We start from the raw sequence: 17,446 nt of genomic DNA, 5'->3' as shown, positions 1-17,446 counted from the left end.
GTCTGGTGCTGTCATTCCATAATCTGCAACTTTTTAATTCCACAAAGTGGTGTTAAAGCATTAATAAATTCCCCTCCACCTTGTCTGTGATATGAAAAACCATTGTGTGTATTTTAAAACCTTGAAGACAACCCTCTGTTGATAAGCCCCATTTAGATATATGGGCATCAAAGGGGAGGGTCCCTCATTCAGGATTCCCTCTATAAGGTAGAATAGACCAAGTCCATCCATGCATTACATGGGCCAATATCAATTAGAATTTTTTCAGCAATAAAACTGCAGCTTCATCATCCTCCTCTCCACTCCTCTCCTTCCTGTCTTCTGTTACGGTTACTCAATTACTCAGTTACTGTTATGTGTACTATTGTGTACTATTGTGTACTATTGATACATTGTATTTTAATAACATTTTAATAATAGGTACACAATAGGTGCACAGGATAGGGAATAAGCAGCTGATTAGTGGAGGTCTGACCACTTAAGATAGTCGAGTGCTGCACTCATCTGTCTTTCGTAGTCACTTAGAGAAGCAGTGGAATGGAAGAGGTCAAGCATACCCCGCCACCCAATTACCCATTCCCCATTAATTCAGGGGAACAAGATCCGCTTTCTTGTGATCAGTGGTGGTTTCAGTAGTCAGACCTATCAGATGCTTTTCCCCTAGAATAACATCTCATCCACTTCAACATGCATCTGGTTGGCTAATACCTTTTTATATTGATGGCACTACAAAAAAAAATACTTTTCATAGAGTTTATGCCAGTGGGACCCTTCAATTTTTGTAGCCAAGCAAGGGACAAAGTAAATGCTCAGAGATCCTACAGGGAATAGGATATATTGTTAATTGTGTACCATGTTTTGGTCAATCTGTGAACTTTTTTGAATTTTCTATATTTCTGCATAAATGTGACCTAAAATTACATCCAATTTTCACACAGGTCCTAAAAGTAGATAAAGATAATCAAATTAAACAAATAAGTCATAATATTAGACCTGGTCATTTATTTATTGAAGAAAATATTATGAACCAAGGAAAGACTTGTTCCTCTGCATCATTAAAGGGGTTTTCCAAGACTTAAATACTGATGATCTATCCTATGGATACTGCATCAGCATCTGATCGGTGGGAGTGGGACCCCCAGGACCTCCACCAATCAGCTGTTTGAGAAGGCAGAGACCCTCACAGTAGCGCCGCAGCTGTCTCACAGCTTTCCCTAGGCCAAGTAATGATATGTTCATCGGTCACAAGGGCTAGGCGCAACTCAGCATCATTGAAGTGAATGGGGCTGAGCTGCAATATCAAGCACAGCTGCTTTACAAAGTATGTTGCGGGGCTTCGTGAGCACTCACAGGAGCACCAATGCCTTCTCAAACAGCTGATTGGCGGGAGTCCCAGGTGTCAGTCCCACACTGATCAGTATTTAAATCTCACAAACCCTTTTAAGGGCTCTTACACCCTTAGGGCTCATTTAGATGGCCATATGTGTTTTACGGCCCCAAAATTGCAGATCCTCAAAACACGAATACCGGCCTGTGTGCGTTCGCAAATTGGGGACCGCACATGGCTGTCATTCTCATAGAAAATGCTTATTCTTGTCCGCAATTGCAGAGAAGAATAGGACATGCTCTATATTTTTTGCGGGCTGGTGTGCTGTCCGCATATTTTGTGGCCCCATTGAAATGAATGGGTCCGCAGCTGTTCCGCAAAAATGTGGAATGAGTGCGGAACAAAGCATTCCGCTGTCTGAATGAACCCTAACGGAAGCAAAATCCCAAGACAGCAGAGATGAGGACTTCATTCCAACCTTGTCACCAGTGATGTATTTATTGCTCTAAATGACTCATTGTCTGTTTGCCTGATGGTAGACATTGCCATATTTTCTTTTTGCCCAGCAGAAGAGTGATCCTAGTATAATATATATGGGAAGCGACGCATATGGTACCATACGTTATATGCAGCCATAGAAAGCCAGTTCAGGTTGCCCTTATTCTCTGTAATGCATCAACCTGTGCAGGACTGTTTCTCACCACAAGCAACAAATAGTAAAAATATGATTCTTTCCTATATAAACGGGGCACTCGGATGGAGAACCCAGCACCAAAGCACCCCATTTTCCAATTGACGTTTTGACTGTATTCTTCTTATAATCAGTTTTCAGATTGTAGAACAGGTTACCATAGTGCACAGGTACACCAATTTTCTAATCCAAGGTTGTCAGTTGTTGTCAGATTGTACCACTCAAGCGCCACAACTTCTGCAGTGGTATCATGCATGGAAAAAACACAGCCAATACAGTAGCAGAAAAATTGAGATTTTTAAGAATCTTTTTCACACACTGGAGAAAAGTTCTTTAACGAAATCCGCACATAATCTTGAGGTACACATTTTAAATCCACAGCATATCAATGTACACTGTGAATGTCTGCCAAGGATTTCACTGTTTGAAATTCAGAGTGTGAAATCCACAGAAAATTTGCATCAAAATCCACATTACTCATGCAGATTTTGGTGCAGATTTTGCCTTAGGCTACTTTCACACTTGCGTTCGGTGCGGATCCGTCTGGTATCTGCACAGACGGATCCGCACCTATAATGCAAACGCTTTCATCCGTTCAGAACGGATCCGTCTGCATAAACAGCTTTTTCAGATCTGAGTTTTCACATCATGAAAACGCAGATCCGACAGTATATTCTAACACAGAGGCGTTCCCATGGTGATAGGGACGCTTCAAGTTAGAATATACTAAGAACTGTGTACATAACGGCCCCCTGCTGCCTGGCAGCACCCGATCTCCTACAGGGGGCTGTGATACGCACAATTAACCCCTCAGGTGCCGCACCTGAGGGGTTAATTGTGCGTATCATAGCCTCCTGTAAGAGATCAGGTGCTGCCAGGCAGCAGGGGGGCCCCCCTCCCTCCCCAGTTTTAAATTCATTGGTGGCCAGTGCGGGCCCCCCCCCTCCCTCCCCAGTATTAAATTCACTGGTGGCCAGTGCGGCCCCCCCTCCCTCCCCAGTATTACATCCATTGGTGGCCAGTGCGGCCCCCCCTCCCTCCCTCCCCAGTATTAAATTCATTGGTGGCCAGTGCGGCCTCCCCTCTCCCCCCCCCCTCCTAATTAAAATCACCCCTTCCCCCCCATCATTGGTGGCAGCGGAGAGTTCCGATCGGAGTCCCAGTTTAATCGCTGGGGGTCCGATCGGTTACCATGGCAGCCAAGACGCTACTGCAGTCCTGGCTGCCCTGGTTACTTAGCAATTTTAGAAGCATTATACTTACCTGCGCTGTCTGTGACCGGCCGGGCGCTCCTCCTACTGGTAAGTGAAAGGTCTGTGCTATAAGCAATGCGCCGCACAGCCCTTTTACTTACCAGTAGGAGGGCCGCACTGGCCACCAATGAATTTAAAACTGGGGAGGGAAGGGGGGCCCCCTGCTGCCTGGCAGCACCTATGATCCGCACAATTAACCCCTCAGGTGCGGCACCTGAGGGGTTAATTGTGCGGATCACAGCCCCCTGTAAGAGATCGGGTGCTGCCAGGCAGCAGGGGGCAGTTATGTACACAGTTCTCAGTATATTCTAACTTGAAGCGTTCCCATCACTATGGGAACGCCTCTGTGTTAGAATATACTGTCGGATCTGAGTTTTCACGATCTAACTCAAATCCGATGGTATATTCTAACATAGAGGCGTTCCCATGGTGATGGGGATGCTTCAAGTTAAAATATACCATCGGATTGGAGAAAACTCCGATCCGATGGCATATTAATAGGGACTCCTGACTTTACATTGAAAGTCAATGGGGGACGGATCCGTTTGCAATTGCACCATATTATGTCAACGTCAAACCGATCCGTCCCCATTGACTTGCATCGTAAGTCAGGACGGATCCGTTTGGCTCCGCACGGCCAGGCGGACACCAAAACGCTGCAAGCTGCGTTTTGGTGTCCGCCTCCAGAGCGGAATGGAGGCGGAACGGAGCCAAACTAATGCATTCTGAACGGATCCTTATCCATTCAGAATGCATTGGGGATGAACGGATCAGTTCGGGCCGCTTGTGAGAGTCCTCAAATGGATCTCACAAGCGGAACCCCAAACGCAAGTGTGAAAGTAGCCTTAAAGAGGTTGTCCCATGAAAAATATTCTACAGTTTTCAAACCAGCACCTGGATCTGAGTAGTTTTGCTATTACATTTAAATAAAAATGTTGTATAGCCACTGAGTTATTCAATAAAATGTATTTGTATAGTGCCACTTAATTTCTTATTTCTATGACCTGCTCACTGAGAAGGCCGCACATGCTCAGTTTCATCCTTCAGCTGCCTCCTGAGCTGTGATAGGGAGATCACAGACATGCCCCCTGAGCTGCAGCAGAACAGACACTCCCCTTGAGCTGTCAGCTTGAGATAAATCTAGCAGAGCAATGAATGTAAATATATCTCTGGATCCATGTGACACACAGGTCTGGTTCGAGCTTTGTTAGAAAGAGAACGTCTTGTACTATATTCATGGGATAACCCCTTTAATAAAATATGAATGTGTGGCAATAACCTTAAGTTGCTCGAAATGGAATGCTACAGTTCACCTTGTAACATTTACAGCCACTCAGTGCCCCCTCCCCATATCAGAATTGAATTGTGGGCCAAGATGTTGCAAAGAGTAAGGTAACAGAATATTTTTGGCATCCTATACATACAGTATATGCATATGTATGCATCTGTAGTCCTCTGTGGTCTCATACTGCACCTCTACTTGGAATTTAGCCTCTTGTGCAGCCTGGGGAATATAGACCATACACGCCATCAGTGTACATGTATCAATAGGGGCCAATCCTGTTGCTTTGACAGCTATTACCTAGCTTAGTGACATTTTTAACTTTGCATGGGTGGGTTCTTTGAGCCCATTGCAGTACCACAAACCCTTCAATCTACCCAAAGGACATCTATTTGTTCAGATTAGCCTCAGCAAAATCGCCCTTATATGTCTTTGTCAATAAGCATTTCTATCCCAGACTTCTAAATCAGAGCTAACCGTAGCCTGAGACTGGTGATCCAGGCAATAAAACCTAAGAAACATTATTAAATCAACCAAAATGAGATCCAGTTGAGATAAAACTTGATAGAATGAAGTCCTTTTAAATCCCTGTAACATTTTTAACAGCGTGGGGTGTTTGCAAGATTATTCGGAAATATGAGTTCTCACTCTTGTTAATGGCCCTTGACAGCTGGAGCTGCTGCCACTGACTGACAGTTTTAAATCCTCTTGTAAAAGTCGCCCACACTCAATGCATTGTCACCACACAGCTCCAAACCAACTGGGAAACACAGATTTATTAGCCAATGCCATAAATCTAGGATGGCTCTCTTGTTTCTACCTTACCTACTGTGGAATTCCAAACTTTAAAAAAAAACTTGTTAGAATATTTAATTGCATGTTTAATGGTCTAGAACTATATAAAGAAGCCATTCATGGATAATACGTTTTCTTTCCTAATTAACAGATTGCTACGTGGAATGAAGATGATAAACTAATCCCTCTGGCTACCGATGCTCAAGCTGGAAATGAATCTATAGGAGTGCAGAACAGGACGTATATTGTCACCACCATATTGGTATGTATGCATTGCTTCATTACAGATAGGTTTGCACTTTAATCGCTTATGTTATAGCCACCTAATCTAGCCTGATAGGATGGACTTCAGCTGCTAGAACCTGTTTAGGGATCTGGCAGTAAGTCTTTAATTTCACTGCAGCACCACCACAGGAGAATTGAAGTATTACACAGTTCCTGTTAAAATAAATCTGCTGTCCATGCAATGCATGGAAGTGCTGGGTCTTCCAGAATGAGAGATCCTCTTTGTAGCCATGCTCCATTTTGGTTAACAGAAGAATAAGGGACTCTTCTTTATTAGCACAAAATATCCTAAAAGGGGGTTGAAAATATGTTTGCAACACCAGACTACTCTTTCAAGGCTTGGTCCATGAGATCTAGCTCTGGGCAAAGACTGCAAAACAACTAATCAGGCAATAAATCAACTTTTTTGCCTCAGTCTTGGTAGGCTTCGTTCCATTCTGTCACAGGAACAGAAAAGTGGAAAGCAAACCAAAGATGGATCCATCATATGACACACATCAATGCCATGCGTCAGGTCCCATTGATTATTATGGGTCCAGAATTTTTGATGGAGCCTCCAACACAGTTGAGGCCCTTATTATTTTCCTATGTCCTATGCAACCAAATTCAGAGTGAAAAAATACACTACATGTGAAGAGAGAGAGTGACTAAGCCTAAAAGACGGTAGTAGCTGTGCTCTGAGGGGCTAGGCCAACCCCCCTTGTTCCAAACACCAAATTAACATAAAAGGAAAAGAAATATTTTCACCAAAACGACAGATCAGATTGCTAGAAGGGTTGTGCACTCAGCATGATCAACCGTACCAGGTTGGTGGTAGAGTACCTGGGTTACTAGGGTTGATCATGTTGACAGATGCTCCTCAAATTCCTGTGTCATGCACTTCCTCCTGAGGCCCTGCACTAGGTATAACACAACATACCAATTTTACCTGTAGTGTCCCTTTAAAGAGACCTTCATAAAAGCTAGAATTGACAATGAAAGGCCACCTACAAAGCCCTTTTAATGTGTGTGTGTTTACTAATGGCCATTTTAACAGCACCCCTGTGCACCATAAACTGACTAATAATGCCAAACCATTTATCTTCATTGCTAATTTAAGAGCATGCCATAGTATTTTAGGAAGATTTATAATTCTGGAAATATGGTACCTTGGTCTTTACTCCTCTTTCAGCATAGTTAACAGCTAAGTAGACACATGGGGATAAATAGAGAACATATTCAAACAAGTTGTCTTGATATGACTTGATATGACCAGCACTGCACTGATTTACTATGCCAACCTGACTCTACATTATCCTGCTGGTCACACTGCTGATTGTCCATTGGATTTTGTACAGTAGCATGATCTCTCTCTGTTTGGCCAAGTCAGCAAAATCCAAAAATCTAAAAAAAGTAAAGAAAAGTCTTGGTTGATAAAAAAAAAATGGGTTGATGACAGGTAATTAATATTGAGGATAAAGTGGCTCTCTAGCTTGTCTTCTTCTTGCTACTAGGTTCCCCCATTGACCAGGCCGCTCAGAATTCCAAGAAGCTACATACCCTGTAATTAGTTTATCATTGAGAGACCCTTGACTAAGACTCAGATTAGAAAAACAGGCTGGTTTTCTGGAACTACACCACTCTTGTATATGAACTGATATTGCAGCTCAACTACATTAAAGTGGATTGGGTTAAACTGGAATATCAGACCCAGCCCTTGGTTAAGGGTGGCTCCTATTTTATTTTGTCATCTAAAGAAGAGTCATCTAGGAGAGGACATGATCAATTTACAGAAATCTGTAAATGGCCCTTATGAAAAATATGATGAAAAGCTGTTCCATGTAAAATCCTCTCAAAAGACAAGGGGGCACAGCCAGAGGCATCAAGGCTTCTTTACCATAAGAAGTGTAAATGTGTGGAAGAGTCTGTCAGGACACGGCAGGAAAAGTGGACAGTTTTAAAAAAGGCTTAGGCTACTTTTTCACCAGCGTTTTTGCTGGATCCGGCAGGGTTCAGCAAAAATGCTTCCGTTACTGATAATACAACGGATAATACAACGGATCCAATTGTATTATTTTTAACATTGTCAAGACGAATCCGTCATGAACTCCAATAAAAGTCAATGGGGGACGGATCCGTTTTCTATTGTGTCAGCAAAAACTTCCCCATTGACTTGCATTGTGGGTCATGACGGATCCGTCTTGCTCCGCATCCCATGATGGAAAGCATACCTCAGCATGCTGCAGTTTGCTCTCCGGTATGAGAACAGAACGGAATGCATTTTGAAACAGTCCATTCTGTTCAGTTTTGTTTTGTCCCCATTGACAATGAATGGGGACAAAACTGAAGCTTTTTTCTCCGGTATTGAGCCCTATGATGGCTCTCAATACCGGTAAACTGAAACGCTAGTGTGAAAGTAGCCTTAGACAATTTTATTTATTTTTTATTAAATAATATTACTGCTTATAAAAATGTGTAGAAGTCTGATTCTTCCTTACCTTTCCTAAAAAGGAAAGTTTCTTCAACTGTACTGTGTAAGGCCTCTTTCACACTTGCGTTGTCCGGATCCGGCGTGTACTCCACTTGCCGGAATTACACTCCGGATCCGGAAAAACGCAAGTGTACTGAAAGCATTTGAAGACGGAACCGTCTTCCAAATGCGTTCAGTGTTACTATGGCACCCAGGACGCCATTAAAGTCCTGGTTGCCATAGTAGGAGCGGGGAGCGGGGGAGCGGTATACTTACAGTCCGTGCGGCTCCCCGGGCGCTCCAGAATGACGTCAGAGCGCCCCATGCGCATGGATGACGTGATCCATGTGATCACATGATCCATGCGCTTGGGGCGCCCTGACGTCACTCTGGAGCGCCCGGGGAGCCGCACGGACGGTAAGTACACTGCTCCCCCGCTCCCCACTACACTTTACCATGGCTGCCAGGACTTTAGCGTCCCGGCAGCCATGGTAACCACTCTGAAAAAGCTAAATGTCGGATGCGGCAATGCGCCGAAACGACGTTTAGCTTAAGGCCGGATCCGGATCAATGCCTTTCAATGGGCATTAATTCCGGATCCGGCCTTGCGGCAAGTGTTCCGGATTTTTGGCCGGAGCAAAAAGCGCAGCATGCTGCGGTATTTTCTCCGGCCAAAAAACGTTCCGTTCCGGAACTGAAGACATCCTGATGCATCCTGAACGGATTTCTCTCCATTCAGAATGCATTAGGATAATCCCCGACGACAGAACTCTATGCCGGAAGACAACAACGCAGGTGTGAAAGAGCCCTAACTATGTACCATACCTAATAATGTTTAAAGAGCAAAATGTCTCCACACATGAAGACAACTAAAGTCACCTTACAGTGCATACAGATGAAGGTGTAGCTCACAGTAGTGTGTTGAGATAGCATCGCTTAGTCAGTATACTGTAGATTACTGTGCCCAAATGTCCAGAGATACTTACTGATATCTGCAGATGATTTATGTCCTCTGACAACGAGGTAGCGAAAATAGAAAGCTCAAGAGATTTCTTTCCAAAGCAAAAAAGGTATAAAAAATACAAAGCCCAAGAAAAATTGCAGTGAATGGCTCCAACTTTCAGGAAGAAAGTAAAAATATTTGCTAGCTTGCCACAGTTTAAAATGATGCTGGACTATGATGAAATGCTCAGTTGTGTGAATTATTGGTCATACAATCACATCTAAGCCAGGGCACACAATGACCCAGATTTAAAATTGTGTCTGCACCTAGAATTTGTCTAAAAAAGTGGTGTAAATTGACATTTCCCCCTATAATTGTACTAGAATTCTGGCATAAAATTATGCCTCAAAGTAAGCCAACCAAAAGTTTATGCAGATAGACAAAAGTGTTTATCCCTGCTTTGGATTCATCATCCATCCTGAGCCACTGTGATAAATCTGGAGCATGTCTAGACAGCCTTTTTAAATTCCTATAGGTTTAGTAAATCTTCCCCAATGTGCGAAACAACCATGATATTGAACATTGTACCCCTGACTTTTTCCAGTCATTATGTTCAGGCCCCAGGGGCGTAGCTAAAGGCTCATTGGCCCTGGTGCAAGAGTTCAGCTTGGGCCCCCCTTCCCTTAGTGCTTATTGGTAAGGGGCAGGGGAGCACATAGCCTTCCTGCTGCCAGAGGCAAACATTGAAAGGGCACCCCCTCAATCTAAATTCTTGAACTAACCCCTTTCCTCCAGCCAGAGGTATAAATTGACCAGCATGCACTTTCTATAATACCGGTGTCTTATGTGGCACAAGGGCTTTTGGGCCCCCTCAGGCTCCTGGGCCCGGTAGCGACTGCTACCTCTGCACCCCCTATAGCTACGCCCCTGTCAGGCCCTAAATTTGTAGTATTATTATGCAATTTTTTATACTTATGTTGGGCTTATGTCTGAAGGGGAACAATGCTAGACTGTCATTTACCTGGGGCATAATTTAGTAATACATGAAAATCCCTTTATGTTAGTACCTTATATCTGTATTCATTTATCCTTTAAAGGCATAAGTCCTGTGACCTAATACAAACTCAGTAACATAGCTCCCAAGTTACCATGTGACACTTATAACATTGATGTCTATTTGTGTAGCAGAATGGCACATTGGTCCCCTCAGGCACCAGGGCCTCGGTGTATCTGCTGCCTCTGTGCCCCCTATAACTGCTCTCATGCATCAGCCTCTTCTGCCCATGCACTGTTGGTGGGTGGTTTCTCCTCCACCATGCTGGAAACAGGTATGGTCTTATTTCTAAGGATTCAAGCCTGCATAGAAGTGTGTCACATAAAAAACAGGGCTCACCCAAGAGAGAGGCATATCATTTTCATTCCCTGATGGGTGCTTTGGAAAGCCATTTAGAGGATATGCTGTAATTGTATTGCTCTTAAATGAAGCTGAGCTTCGATAGACGGCTGTAAGTGGTAATCTGTGTAATTAATGAAACACTTTTGTCCTTTATTTATCGTAATTAGGAAGCACCATATGTGATGTACAAAAAGAACGCTGATGAATTCGAAGGCAATGATAAGTTTGAGGGTTACTGCGTGGAACTAGCCCAAGAAGTTGCCAAGCATGTGGGATTCAAGTACAAACTAGAGATCGTAAGGGATGGAAAGTATGGCGCACGTGATTCAGACATGAAAGCATGGAACGGGATGGTGGGGGAGCTGGTATATGGGGTATGTCTATAATATAATTATACATTTCTGTTGCCTAGGTATCTGGTCATGCAAGCTGTCAGTTTACCTTTACCTTAAGGTCCACTTTGCAGACCGCAAACCATGGATCCATAAAACACTGGCCACGTGCACCCCATATGGATGGATCCGTGGCCAAAGACAGGACATGTCATATCTTCTGCAGTGCAGCCACCTGGACCCAGAAGCACACGATTGGTGTCTATGTTCTTCATGTCAGCAAGACGGACACGGTCGTGTGAATGGGGCGTATAATGCTCCCTCATTACAAACAGCTTTGCTGTGGCATTTCAAAGAAATTCTGGTTGGCAAACTTGCCCAGCAGAAACAAATACCATAGTACAGCACATATTACTGCCCCAGTGGCACCAAACAGCATCACAGTATATATCTCACTCTGTGGTGGCCAGCATGAGCCTCCACATTCTGTCCACCTCCTCCTACAGTTGTCTCTAAATATTAAGATTAGTGTTGAGCGAACTTCTGTTTTAAGTTCGGCGTCTAAAGTTCGGCTTCCGGTTAGCGGACAATCCCGATATGGATTCCGAATTCCGTTGTGGTCCGTGGTAGCGTAATCAATAATCGGCCATTATTGATTCCGCTACCACGGACCACAACGGAATTCGGAATCCATATCGGGATTCTCCGCTAACCGGAAGCCGAACTTTAGACGCCGAACTTAAAACAGAAGTTCGCTCAACACTAATTAAGATATGAAGGAGACTGAGGTGGTGAGGAGCAGACCACAGAAACAATCCAGACCTACATGAACTTGCTTCCTGGTTTTTACGCGCTACAAAACATACAGGAGAATACATACATATCTATTACATCCGGTGACATCACCTCTGACTTTAGACATTCTATTTCCTCATCCTTTACTCCGTTTTTTTTATCATCCTCCCTACCTTAAAGTACCTTTTCATTACAAACGCCCCATCTTGGTTCCCAAAAAGTGTCCTCTTACGCCCACCCCTTTGCTCTTCCTAATGCCCCTAAATACTATACTGCAGAAAAAACGGTACCATACAAAAATAATTGTGTCCAGCAGAGCGCCCTCAACAGTTATAGTTCTCCCTTAGGCCCCTTTCACACGGGCGAGTATTCCGCGCGGATGCGATGCGTGAGTTGAACGCATTGCACCCGCACTGAATACCGACCCATTCATTTCTATAGGGCTGTTCACATGAGCAGTGATTTTCACGCATCACTTGTGCGTTGCGTGAAAATCGCAGCATGCTCTATATTCTGCGTTTTTCACGCAACGCAGGCCCAATAGAAGTGAATGGGGTTGCGTGAAAATCGCAAGCATCCGCAAGCAAGTGCGGATGCAGTGCGATTTTCACGCACGGTTGCTAGGAGATGATCGGGATGGAGACCGGATCATTATTATTTTCCCTTATAACATGGTTATAAGGGAAAATAATAGCATTCTGAATACATAATGCATAGTATAACAGCGCTGGAGGGGTTAAAAAAAATAATAATAATTTAACTCACCTTAGTCCACTTGACCGCGTAGCCCGGCATCTCCTTCTGTCTCCATTGTTGAATAGGACCTGTGGTGAGCATTAATTACAGGAACAGGACCTTTGATGACGTCACTCCGGTCATCACATGGTAAGTCACATGATCTTTTACCATGGTGATGGATCATGTGATGACCGGAGTGACGTCATCAAAGGTCCTGTTCCTGTAATTAATGCTCACCACAGGTCCTATTCAACAAAGGAGACAGAAGGAGATGCCGGGCTACGCGGTCAAGTGGACTAAGGTGAGTTAAATTATTATTATTTTTTTTAACCCCTCCAGCGCTGTTATACTATGCATTATGTATTCAGAATGCTGTTATTTCCCCTTATAACCATGTTATAAGGGAAAATAATACAATCTACAGAACACCGGTCCCAAGCCCGAACTTCTGTGAAGAAGTTCGGGTTTGGGTACCAAACATGCACGATTTTTCTCACGCGAGTGCAAAACGCATTACAATGTTTTGCACTTGCGCGGAAAACACGCGGGTGTTCCCGCAACGCACCCGCACATTTTCCCGCAACGCCCGTGTGAAAGAGGCCTTATAGTGCCCTCATTAGTAAAAAAAAATAGAAATATGCTCCCCAGAGTGTCTACAGCGAAAATAAAGCCCTACCATAGTGCCCCCAGTTGCCATAAAGCCCCTATAATGCACCCAGTAGTAATAAAGCTCCCTACAGTGATCCCAGTAGTAATAATCCCCCTTATAATGTCCCCTGTAATAATAATGCCCATATAATGTCCCCAGTAATAATAATGTCACCATAGTGCCCCAGTACTGAAAATATCCTCCTATAGTGACCCCAGTAATGCCCCCAAATGGTCATGCCTCCATCTGAGGTGCAGATCACAGGCCTCTCTGGCGAAAATGTCATTTTGCCACCTGCATCCTGACACCATTTGTACCCTGCCTCATAGGCTTCAGGCCTAGTGGCCCAAGGTCCATGAGGGTGAACATTGGTCTTGAAGCAATCGGTTCCCAGTCTTTCCACAGCATTCAACTGTATAGCCGTCTATGGCTACCAGCCACGTCCATAAGTACCTGACTGTCCCAGCGTTAATTAAGGTTGGAAGCATCAGATCGTTATGTACCTGGGCTGCCCCCTGGGCCTTAGCCCACTGGAAATCTATGACCAGATCACCCATGGCTAGTCAATATGTACATTGATTTCCTCAAGATTTAATTGAATCCTAGTGAGCCATATTCAGATTTCTAATTGCTGTCACTGTAGGCAAATTTCTGAAATTACAGAATAAAAAAAAAGTTGTGATACCTGAGGCATGTATGTACTGTATATAGTTTGTGGGGGCATTCCCTACAGCAGAGAACAGGTTAAAATAAAAGGAAATTTTTCCAAGCCCCTTCAGCTTTTTCTAGTGTGCGGATTCCCAATAGGAGGCCATAAGAGGAAAAGGAAACTCCTAGCTTGATTTATTAATTACGTTTACATAACCAATTGGAGTTTATACAGCTCTGTCTGACTGATTTCTATCTCTCCATCCAAAGTCTGCTCAGTGAATCCCCCCTCCCGTCCTACATTTTTTTCTCTTCTAGCCCCCTACGGCTATGGACATGTTGTTGCTTTACCTCCCTCAATGGAAGCTGGTAACCATGACAACCTGACTATGGTGCCTGCGTTGCGGCCTGCAGCCATTTTGGTAACCTTTCCTATTCTCTCATGTCTCAGTGGGTGCAGAATTTCAGCACTCATCTGACAGTGAGCCAAAAGGGTACTTCAGCTTTTTGCCCTGTACATCTCCAGAATGGTGTGCTTGCCCTTTGGGTTTGAGGCATAAACCCCTAACAAATGTACATTAGTATATAAAATGAATGGCACATGTCCTTTAATCTGATGTTTATATGAATCCTGTTACATTAATGTATTCAGCTGCTGCATTAGGCATGTAAGGCATCTTTAGTTACAAATCATGGGCAGGAATGGACCTTTAACAATGTGACCGCCCCTTCCCATAACCTGTGAGGTCTCACAGGCTTCCATAGAAGGTAAGCCCCGATGCCTGTGTAAGGCATCTGGCTGCCTTCACAGCTATCGGGCCCCTGTCAATGCAGCGCAGGGACCTGATGGGGACAGGGAGGGAGCTCATACCCTCCACAAGTCCCGTGCATGCTGCACTCCGCGTTGACCACAGCATACAAGGGGTTAATACACTGGCATTGGTGTATGCACTGATGACGGCATATACAGTGATAGTCTGACCCATCGGAGGCAGCTCCTACACCCGCCCAATCAGAGAGCCGTACCTGTACAGTGTTGGTCCTTAAGTCACGGCTCCCAGCGCCATACATGTACGGCGTATGTCCTCTACCGGTTAAATTAACACTTTGCAGTGTTCCTCTAGGGCACTGCACAACAAAATAATGGTTGCCTCCTCTCTTGTTTCTATGCAAACCTGCAAGCAGGAAACACTTGCATGCAGGTGGTCATTGACCACTAAAGTGAGTTTACAACTTGGTAAATGCACCAACAGAGAATACACTAAAAACACTTGGCATTTTTCTTGCTCTGTTAAATTTAAGATGGTATCAAGGGGACCTCACAGGGGCCAGATTATCAGATGTTCTCTGTGATCACATATGTCATAGAACAATGTATATAAAACTCAAAGATAGAGAACTTACAAAATGACAGTAAAATTTCAAAAATAGGACAGATGTAAGACCTGAGCCAAGAGCGTAGTGAGTACTAAAGTCATCTTGGACCCAGATCAATGTAGATGGTGGCTCTGTGAACAAAGGCTTATATACCAACTGCCCACTTATGGTTGCTTCCATACCTTTTGCAATTAAATGGCATCAACCTATACTCCTCTCTCCACCTGAATTGCATTGCTAACAAAAGGGTGCAACTAGGGAACCAAACAACGTGGCACTTCTGTCATGAGTGGCAAAACCCAGCATAATTATTGGTGGTGCAGTTTGATATGTTCTATAGGAGCTCCTCTCTATTTTGTACACCACTGTCTATGAATATCTCCCAAATATTTTCTAGTTATGCCACTGCCAGCTACAACTTACATATATATAGTGGAGGGCCTGAAGGATTGGTGAATGTCAAAAGTCCTCCAAGAGAGGTACCGCACCGCAGGTCCAGACTAGGAAAAAAATGTTACAGAACAAGTCGACTCAAGAACCTTAATTTGCTAATAAGAATAGGGCTCAGAGTGTTATATTTTGAACAGTGGCCAATATGTTTTCCAGGGTGTTCATTATTTCCATTCTCCTTTTACAGAGAGCTGACCTTGCTGTGGCACCTTTGACAATTACCCTGGTTCGTGAAGAAGTTATTGACTTTTCAAAGCCCTTCATGAGTTTGGGCATCTCTATTATGATCAAGAAACCTCAAAAATCAAAACCTGGTGTTTTCTCCTTCCTGGATCCCCTGGCATATGAAATTTGGATGTGCATAGTCTTTGCCTACATTGGAGTTAGCGTGGTTCTCTTTTTGGTCAGTCGATTTAGCCCATATGAATGGCACAATGAAGAGTTCGAGGAAGGAAGAGACCAACCCTCGACGGATCACTCAAATGAATTTGGAATATTTAATAGCCTCTGGTTTTCCTTGGGAGCATTCATGCAACAAGGGTGCGATATTTCTCCCAGGTAAGTCTGAAAGATTTTGGTTACACGAATCACAATGTGACGCAGTAGTTTATACCCATGGAGAAACATAGGTCTGCATAGGAGCTGGATTTTTACAAAGTTTCTTTATTAATATACAGTATTTTAGAGGCTTAGGCATCTGTATAAAAATACATTAGAAGAGTATACATACCCTCTAAATAAAATGGAATATCAGCAGTGCTGGATATTGCAATGTTAACTCATTAACTTAACCCTGGAGGTTTTTTCGTTTTTGCGTTTTCGTTTTGTGCTCCCTGCCTTCCCAGAGACATAACTTTTACATTTTTCTGTTCCCATAGCCGTATGAAGGCTTGTTTTTTGCAGGGCAAGTTGTACTTTCCAACGCCACTATTTAATATTGTATATAATGTAGTGGGAAACAAGAAAAAAATGGGGTGGAATTGGAAATGTTTATTTATGACATTTGATGTGCGATAAAACTGACCAGGTAATTTAATTCTACAGGTCCGTGCGAATCCGGCGATACCTTATATGTATAGTTTTTCTTGCGTTTTGATACATGGTAAAATAACTGGGGTGTGTACAACTTTTTATTAAATTTTTTGTGGGAAGTGAAGCTACCAAAAACAGCGTATGGGCCATTTTGACGTTTTTTCCCATTTCCGGCTTTTTCAAACGTAGTGATATCCATGATGTGTATTTTTTTGTTATTTTATTTTGGGGAAAGGGGGAAAGATTTGAATTGTTATATTTTTTTATTTTTAAAAACTTTAGTTTCTAGTTTCCCATAGAGCCCTGCTACAGAGATGAAACACTATGCAGCAGCCTCCTGTCATTCCCTATGACAGGAACTGCTGCATACATGCTTCGGCTCCTCCGATCATCGTGAGTTCGGGTTTGCACGTGCTCAGCTGTGATGAGCGGCAGGGGCAAAATTCGAATTTGCAATATTTCGCGAATATTTGTGTTAATATTCATCAAATATTCGAGAATTAATGACTGGACATCACGATTTTCTTGATTGCTAAAATCGGCAATCAGAAAATTAGCTATAAAAATTCGCAATACGAAAATTCGCGATCAACACTACTCCTAAAGTAAAAGATATTGCAGCTAGTGATGGACGAAACTCTCAAAAATGTGTCCTTCTGGAGCCTAGAATTATTTTTTTTCCTATCGGTTTAATGTATACAAATGTGCAGCACTCCGCGTTTTTGTATCCTGCAGAGTCCATTAAAAAATGCATATGTTAACGTAAATTTATATTCTACCATGGAACTGTATGGTGAACGGACGCCACTGTACGGCATTAGTCTGTTAACGCATACATTTTTGGCATGACAGAGCGCTACCTGGTCCTGGTGGTCAGGTATGAGGACTGTGTTTCCCAAGGATCATTTTCTACTGGGAAATACAGGGTACAGTATAATACACTAGAATCTATATAATATAAAGATATTAGCCCTACCCCCGAATGATAATACAATTAGCTGATC

At 43.4% G+C, this 17,446-nt stretch overlaps 1 protein-coding gene across 5 annotated transcripts in view; it reads left to right on the top strand.

The window, feature by feature from the left end:
* Nucleotides 1-17,446, top strand: part of GRIA1 (glutamate ionotropic receptor AMPA type subunit 1) — a 277,144-nt gene that overhangs the window by 174,307 nt on the left and 85,391 nt on the right. For all 5 annotated transcript variants that reach the window (XM_040440217.1, XM_040440204.1, XM_040440211.1 and 2 more), the window contains 3 exons: nucleotides 5,500-5,610; nucleotides 10,589-10,795; nucleotides 15,598-15,968. In XM_040440217.1, coding sequence (XP_040296151.1) covers nucleotides 5,500-5,610; nucleotides 10,589-10,795; nucleotides 15,598-15,968 — 689 coding nt within the window. The remainder of the gene's footprint in view (nucleotides 1-5,499; nucleotides 5,611-10,588; nucleotides 10,796-15,597; nucleotides 15,969-17,446) is intronic.

This window comes from Bufo bufo, chromosome 1, assembly GCF_905171765.1.
Source record: "Bufo bufo chromosome 1, aBufBuf1.1, whole genome shotgun sequence".
Classification (NCBI taxonomy): Eukaryota; Metazoa; Chordata; class Amphibia; order Anura; family Bufonidae; genus Bufo; species Bufo bufo.
This window is presented reverse-complemented; position numbering and strand designations above follow the sequence as displayed.